Source organism: Antrostomus carolinensis, unplaced genomic scaffold (genome assembly GCF_000700745.2).
Source record: "Antrostomus carolinensis isolate BGI_N321 unplaced genomic scaffold, ASM70074v2 scaffold23097, whole genome shotgun sequence".
Classification (NCBI taxonomy): domain Eukaryota; kingdom Metazoa; phylum Chordata; class Aves; order Caprimulgiformes; family Caprimulgidae; genus Antrostomus; species Antrostomus carolinensis.
The window spans coordinates 1-7,905 of record NW_010327114.1 but is presented as its reverse complement, the minus strand read 5'-3'; the positions used below and the strand labels follow the sequence as shown (position 1 = coordinate 7,905).

General features: G+C 43.5%; 1 protein-coding gene across 1 annotated transcript in view; it reads left to right on the top strand.

Annotated features, from left to right (window-relative positions):
* The window catches only part of LOC104527963 (paired box protein Pax-7), a 30,147-nt gene extending 22,537 nt beyond the window's left edge, over positions 1-7,610 (top strand). Inside the window, exons 3-4 of the mRNA XM_029085920.1 lie at positions 6,639-6,804; positions 7,375-7,610. Coding sequence (XP_028941753.1) covers positions 6,639-6,804; positions 7,375-7,610 — 402 coding nt within the window. The remainder of the gene's footprint in view (positions 1-6,638; positions 6,805-7,374) is intronic.
* The last annotated feature ends 295 nt before the right edge of the window (positions 7,611-7,905 follow it).

Below are 7,905 nucleotides of genomic sequence, written 5' to 3'. Positions count from 1 at the left end.
TACTCCCCAACATCTCATTCACCTCCATGAGGTGTGAACATCAAAGCCTGAAGTGTTTAAATGCAACTCTAACACCATTAAGACTGGGCTATCTCAGGGGCAAGTGTTCAAGTGGAGAGAAAGCACTTCCTGAAATACACTACCTTGCAGCTGCTTTCTGACAGCAGTGAACTCATCCTGACGTCTTTCACCTTCCACAAGTCCCATTCATCCTCAGACACGGGCTTTATAGGGATATAAACAGATGAGTAAAGCAGAGGTTTTATTTTTCATTTTATTTTATTTTAACAGATTTTCTTCTGCCGATCAAAATAATCACTGAGAAACACAGTTTGTAAAATGTGGAGCTGGAAAACACAACATTTGTAAACAATCATTCAGTATCCAATAGCTATTTCATTCAGTGATAATATTTTTAAATGATTTGTAAATAGTTACTTTTATTACAATAAGTGGGAAAGCTGCACCACTGAGCAGGGTTGGGTTTGGGAGCTATAAAGCCAGGATTTCAAACCTGGGTTTAGGGTGTCTCAGTGTGAAAGTGGACAGATCTATCCCATTTCTCCTACCTCCTGCTTCCCTGTCTGGAGTGTGAAATCGCTCAGCAGTATGAAGTGTTCATACTCTGATCATCATCTAAAGGTAGAGATGGGCTTTTTGTTGAGGAAGGGTTTGTGACATGTTTAATTCTTAGATAGCCACTCAGATTAAAAAGAATATTGCAAGAGTAAAGTATGTCACAATCATAGAGTAAATCAATGTCACAATAAAATATTTCACTGCTAACAATATATTTTTTTTAAAGTTGTTGGCAAAAAAAATCCACATACCACAAATTGTTTGTTGAAATTCTTTAACAGATTGTTATAAATAGCTAACACCTTCAGGATCAGGGATATGCCAGGAGAAATCTAGGCTGAATTCATTGGATAATCTCATTTGTGAAGAGTCATTTGTTCTGCTCCACTAACCTTGTTTAATATTTATCTTAACCATATCACCCACAAGTGACAGAGGCTCAGCGTTTTAGGCACTGAACCAAAATGTCACTGGATACAGCTCTATCCCTACATGCACAGCTAAAAATCTACGTGCCTAAAATCTGTGTGCTCTCGTGGGCTTTTCTTCTTATTCTATAAAGAATTATCTCAATAGCCTCAATGATGTTTACATGTCTCTGATGTCTGGTTTTTGTGCACCTGGCAGAGGAAGCATCGTCATCACTGAACTGTTGTAGGGACTCAGAGGATCGCAGCTCACTGTGCCACCTCAGCCCTTTCCAGTCTGGGAGGGCTGACTCTCGGCACTTGGATGGAGCAATAACTCCCTGGTCTCTCATCATTGTTGCTGATAGAGTTCCTCTCTAAAAACCTTCTGCATCAGCCTCCTGGGAAGCCCAGCATTTGCAGTATTTATGAGTGTGGGCAAGGCAAGGTTCTCAAAGGAGAACCTGGAGAGGATCTGATCTGGCAGAGTTGCCTGGAGAAGGATCTCATCTGACTTGGGTGGAATTTTTTTGGTGTGCTTGGGCCATGAATGGCCACATGATTCTATTCCACCTGGTTTCTGCAACCTCTTGTGCCTGTGGAAGCAAACACATGTTGCATCTCTTCCATTCTACTGGAAAGCAAAGGCACAACTTGGCTTTTCCATCCCTGTTTCTATTTATGAGCTCATTTATCCCATCTATCTTTCTCCAACATCAAGTCCTGATTAGGCTGAGCAGAAACACAACAGGCTTTCTTTCCCACAGGAGGCTCTTTTTGACCTTCCTTTCCTCTCCTTGTCTGACAAATTGTGGGAGCTGACCCATATCTCAGCGGCTGCGGGGATAATTCAGTCCAGCCCCATCCTGGCAGGCAGCTGTCTCTGCAGCTCTTTTCTGCTGGTTGAGAACAAGTGGTTGGGACATCTCGGGCCGGCCGTTGGCAGGGTTGGGTGCAGGCATTCAGGTTAAATCAGAACCAGTGCTAACCTTTGCCCCAAACCCAATCTGGCCGGGAGGACGGGCTCTTCTGAAATCAGCTGGTTCTGCGAGGCAGACAGTGATGGATTGGGGAGGTTTCTTAGTCTCGCCATGCCTCCCTCTCCCATCTGTGAAGGGGATGATGAAGGTAACAGATTGAGTGATACTCTGCGGTGAACATCGAGCGTTCAGGATCCTTGTAGCAGCATACTCGCTTACTGAGCAAGGTGTGTGAGGGACTCTGCTCTTATCTGGACCCTGGGCATGACTAGAACATGAAGAACCTGCTTGGATTATCTTCTTTTAAGTAATTTTCCATGAGGGCTTTCCTGTATCTATCTGCTTCTCCTCAGTAGAGCTGAGCAGTTTCTATAACACATCTCCTGTCTACTTGATACATTCTTTGGAAGACGATTCAGAGGGACAAAAGCCCCAAACGTCTTTAGCAGGTACAAACTGTTGTCTTCAGTGTCCTATATTACATTTCATCCCCTTGGAAAGCAGCACATTTACACAGTGCAGGATCTCTGCTGTGCACAGACAAATGATCACCAAGAACTTGTCTTTTTAAGAAAAAGCAGGTTTTTGACATGCTTTTTTTTCTGTTCTTGGGTTCTTCACACAGCTCTTTTCCCAAGTGCTGGCTACATTTGTCCCAGAGTTTTTCTAGTTAAACAATCCAAACCAGCAGCTTCAAAACTTCTTCCTCTTCCTCATCTTCTTCCCACCAGTCTGGTTTTAGCAGCCGTAGCCTTCACCCCAAGCTTAACATGGTGTAACAGGATCCTCTGGCAGGGGGAATCTTTAGTGGCTGATAAAACCTTAACTGTTGTGAAATGAAAGCAGGTTCCCTTTGAAGTGCGCCTCGCATTACAGTTAGATGCTCTAGCCTCTATATTTTAACTACCAATAAAATGATTTATAAGCATAAAGGCCTGAGCCACCTTTAAGGCGGGGGAAGGGAAAGAATTGCTAACGTCATTAGCTGGGATGTATCTTCTTTTTTTTTTTCTGTGGGTTATAAATAAGGGGGCAGAATCAACCTGTTTGGGCCATGAAATGTCCCTTCCTCTGCACGGGAAGATAAATCCTATCAATTTTCTTTGTAGAAGGTTTCAGTGTATTTGTGGCTGGATTCTCCAGCCAGGCTCTGTTAGGAAGTGCTACGTTTAAGCGTGTGGTTGTGGATCTTATTTGGTGCATGTGTATTTACTATTATTAGCATTTATTATTTGTTTTGTTGTGATGCTTCTAGCCAAGACTGAGATCCTGCTGCGCTGGGTCTGGTGCCTATTGGAAGTTACAGAGAGCTTCTATCTCAGATGGCTGATTGTTCAAATAAACTATGGTTTATTTGAACTGTGGGTTTTATCCTCAATTTAGAGGTAGTGATCTTTGGGTTTTATCCTCAATGTGGGTTTTATCCTCAGTTTAGAGATAGTGATCTGATGTGTGGATTGTGTAAGGACCAAAATTGGTTGAATGCAGCAATGTTTCCTCTGACTAAAAATCAGAAAAGCAAAGTCACAGGATGAGCCTGTAGCCTAATTAAGAACTGACTTTCTTTCTCTGGTGCTAGTCCACTGTCTTGAAAGTCAGCTTTCCTTTCTTCACAAGCCCATGCACACTGGAGACCAAAGTACACAAGACACTCCAAGAACAACCCATGCACTCTTTGCTCTGCTCTACCTGGTTTAAAAGGATCCCGAGTATCCTTTTACCTCCCTTAAAAAATAAGGGAACTGCACACCCTTAGCTGGGTGTGGAGAAGCAAGAGCAAAGGAGTGGAACACACACGTGTGAGTTTTAATTCTGAACAACGGGTGCAAAGGTGTGTGGTGGGACATGGACAACAATAACCTCACGTGGTGCAACACAAGACAACACAACACACATCTTTTCAAAGCTGTCTTTTGATCATACGTTAGCCAAGCCAACTGAGAAACCACCACAGGGAAGCCGAGGACTTGTGGGCATGTTGTTGGAGAAATGTGCGCTGTACTAGACCATCTCACTCCATGTGTTTCTTCTGAACTTCTAATCCTGAGTGGATTTGCCAGCATCTGGCTCTTGGTTATAAAAAAGGAACTTTCCCACCCTTTGCAATGTCAGAAAAGTGTCAGAAATCACTGAATTGGCTTTTACGTTCTTAGAGTTTGATTTCGCTTTCCCTCTTGATTCCTGGATTCCTAACTGTTGGGTTATGTTTTCTCTTCAGGTATTTGAATTTTATGTGCTGTCCTTAGCATTGAGATTTTTTTCTTTTTCTCTTTTTTCTTTTTTTTTTTTTTTTTTTTTTTTTTTTTTTTTTTTTTTTTTTTTTTTTTTTTTTTTTTTTTTTTTTTTTTTTTTTTTTTTTTTTTTTTTTTGGAGTGGAAGCTCTTCCCCTGGGACCAAGCCTTTTTCTCTGAAGACAGAAGGTTTATTTATCTCCTTACCTTCAGCTAACAGAAATACTCAGACAGGTTTTATGTCCTTAACTGTGAAAGTGGAAGCAAATTATATGAAAGGAGGAGCCAGATTCCATATCCTTCATTCAAAGCATGAATTACACATCCATACATGCATGAGAAAAGGACAGGACCATCCTCTCTGCATGACCAGAGCAAACAAAACATTACTTATTCATTTGTGTTGCTCACTGCTCCTAGAAACTGTGCCATGAATTGGACTGTATGAGAGTTGTAAAGTGCTACAGACCTTAACATTCATTCATTTGTCTCTCCTTAACTCTGTCCTAGATTCTATTAGCGACTTTTGGTGCCAAAAATGGACACAAGAGATTCTGACCTGCATGGACTTTGTTGATCAATGCAGATCGGATGTGAGCTGACCTATTTCTGTCATGCTTTTGGAAGGTGCTAAGAGGTTATGCTGTTTCAGCCAGTAGTGCAGTAGGAACAGGTCTGTAAAAAAGCCACGTTTGATGCCAAGGACCTGACATCAGCACTGTATACATCTCAGGGGGTTTAATTTAGACCAGTTCTTAAAAAAAAAAATCCAGGGTTTTTTTGTTTTCAGTGTTCTCAGATGTCAATAACAGTGTGAAGAGAACTGCCCGGCACTAGGTCCTTCCTACCTATCATCAACAACTCACACACAACTATCATTAGCAGATTGCAATCAAACTGGTTCCACTCAAACTGTTTCCACAACATACTAGTAGATGAGTAACATGTAGAAAGACCAATAATAGACTGTGATCCAAAGAACTGCACAGAAATCTGTGTGTGAAGCTCAGTGATTGTTTGTTGTTGCAGCAAACACCACGGCTGTGCGTGTGGACTGAGAGCCAACACCCCGTTAAATCAGAAGCTCTCAGTGAAAACACGTTGCCTTGTCATGCCGAGGGAGCTACACGTACCCACAGGTGCCAGACTAACCAGTGACCATTTCCAGGGAGAACTCAATTTAAAGGCCAGAGAAAGACTCCTGCTTTGAGATTTGGATCACATCTGAAGTGCCAGGCACATTGGACTAAGGTTCTGCTATATTTAAGGAAGGGAGTTTTGGTTGTAACCCCAGCTTCTGATCTGATGTTGAGCAGCTTGGAAATTTGATGGAGGACTTTTCCCCCCGCCTTGAATACAGTACACTCTCGATTTTTGCTCCATTTTTTCTTGTTGCTATGAAATTTAATCGTGTTTTCTAGCCCTTTAGGCCTCACAAAGTCCAGCAGCTGCATTCTCATCTGGTTTGAAAGCTTATCCGCATACTTCTGAACCCCAAACAGGGATCGGGCCTGAGAGCCTCTCTGATTGAATGAAGTAAACCAAGCCCAAGAGACAGCCTGAGAAACCCTTGCCACAACACAGAAGGGAGATTGCCCGTGATAAAACACATCAGGGCAGACAAATGTCTTTAGAAAAATCTTCCCTTGAGTCTGCCAGGTAAACTAGCACTGTAGGAAACACGAACCCAGCTTTGCACATGCATTAATACTGGGTTTATTTTAATACACAGAGATTTAAATTGGCTGCAGTACAATTCTAGTGCACACTGCAGTGCCTCTTGCAAGGAGAGCATGTCTTAGCATACAGACAACAGTGATTTGCTGCAGTACAGAGACGCTAAGAAAACCCTGTATTCCCTCTGGTCTGGTTCTATCTATTTAGCTTGTCTAACATAGAAACCATGATGCTAATCTGTCTATTTATCCCTCCTAACAGTGCAGCCATGTTGCTATTATGGTACTTAATCCTTCAGCATAATTCACATAGTTGTCAGATAACAAGGCAGAATGGCCAGGTGGTAGCAGTGCATCTATTTGGTATGGACTCTCTTGGAATACACAAGCTAAATTATTCCTCTTCATCTCACCCTACGGCTGATAGCACCCTCCCACGGTCTTAGCAGGATTTTTAACAATTTTAAATGCATCTATCTTCACCCAGGAGAAAAAGCAGTAGTAATATTGTCATTTGAGGGAGAGTAAACTGAGGAATGGAGAAGAATGCCCCTGAAGTTCATGTCAGGCAGCAACTTGAAAGCTGGTGCTGGATCTTTTCCCCACCTGGACCCGCATTCATAGCCCCATACAACTTGGGCTATTTTTTTTTGGGACCAGTGCCAACTCAGGATGCGTTTCCATCCAATACATCAACCACCCAGGTGAGAAGGGACAGCAGCTCTGAGTTGAGTCACACGTGGTCTTTCCTCTCCCCTGTCACAGGTGTGGTTCAGCAACCGAAGAGCGAGATGGCGCAAACAGGCAGGAGCAAACCAACTTGCTGCTTTCAATCACCTGCTGCCGGGGGGCTTCCCGCCGACAGGAATCCCGGCTCTCCCCCCATACCAGCTGCCAGACTCCACCTACCCAACAACCACCATTTCCCAAGGTGAGCAGCTCTTCACCTCTCCTCCTCTCTTGCCCTACATCATCCCATCATCCCTTCCCTTTCTGATTCGTGACATCCCACTAAGACTCTTGTAATACATAGGTGGTTTTCCTTTAGTTGGGAAGACCAAGTTTTCCCTCAAGCCAATGGAAACTCCACAGTTTTCTCCTCTATCTCCTGGTCCTTTCTGCTGTGTCAGTGTGTCTCATGACTCTAGTTCTTCTGCTCAGCTTTGAAATGAAGAGTGCAGCAGTCCAAAGTGAGTATCATATAGGTGATCTCTCCGTACTGGAGATCAGTGGAAGGAGTGTTACTAATTCCAGTTGGCTTTGGTCTTTACAAAAGAATTTACAGCTTCTGTCTGGGGGAAAATTAAGAGAAAATTCAGATTATTTCCTCCCAGGTTGTACCCTGCATAAACTGTCACATGATACACTTGTGTTCACATGGAGCACGGAGATGGTGGGACCCAGAAGCTTTGATGGTGATAACCAAACCATCAATCCATGCTTTGCACAATCCCAGCTGTAACACCCCATGACTGTTTGCCTCTGAACACTCTCTCCACAGATGGGGGAAGCACCGTGCACAGACCCCAGCCCCTGCCACCATCCACCATGCACCAGGGAGGACTTGCCGCAGCCGCTGCTGCTGACACCGGCTCTGCCTACGGGGCCCGACACAGCTTCTCCAGCTACTCAGACAGTTTCATGAACGCTGCAGCTCCTGCCAACCACATGAATCCTGTTAGCAATGGCCTCTCTCCACAGGTATGTGACCCACTTCCCTTCTCTTTCTTTGGCTGAGAGTATTTGGCTGGTCCAGATCCTCTGAGAGCAGGGCAAGCTTCAGGCTATCACAGTGTGTTATGGTTAACAAGGGACTTATTGTTATTGTCACGAGTTCTTGGAGACAGCCTAGTTAAAGCAATTAGTTAATTTGTTTATCTGCAGTATCTCTATCCTCAGCTCAGCACTGTACTGCCAGAGCATTTGTATCCTGTTAGTTCCCATATTCAAGTTAGCAGACTGTAATCACAAACACCAGGACCTAGAGCATCAGTGTTCTTCTTTTCAGCCCTCAAAAAAAGTTCCAGTGCAG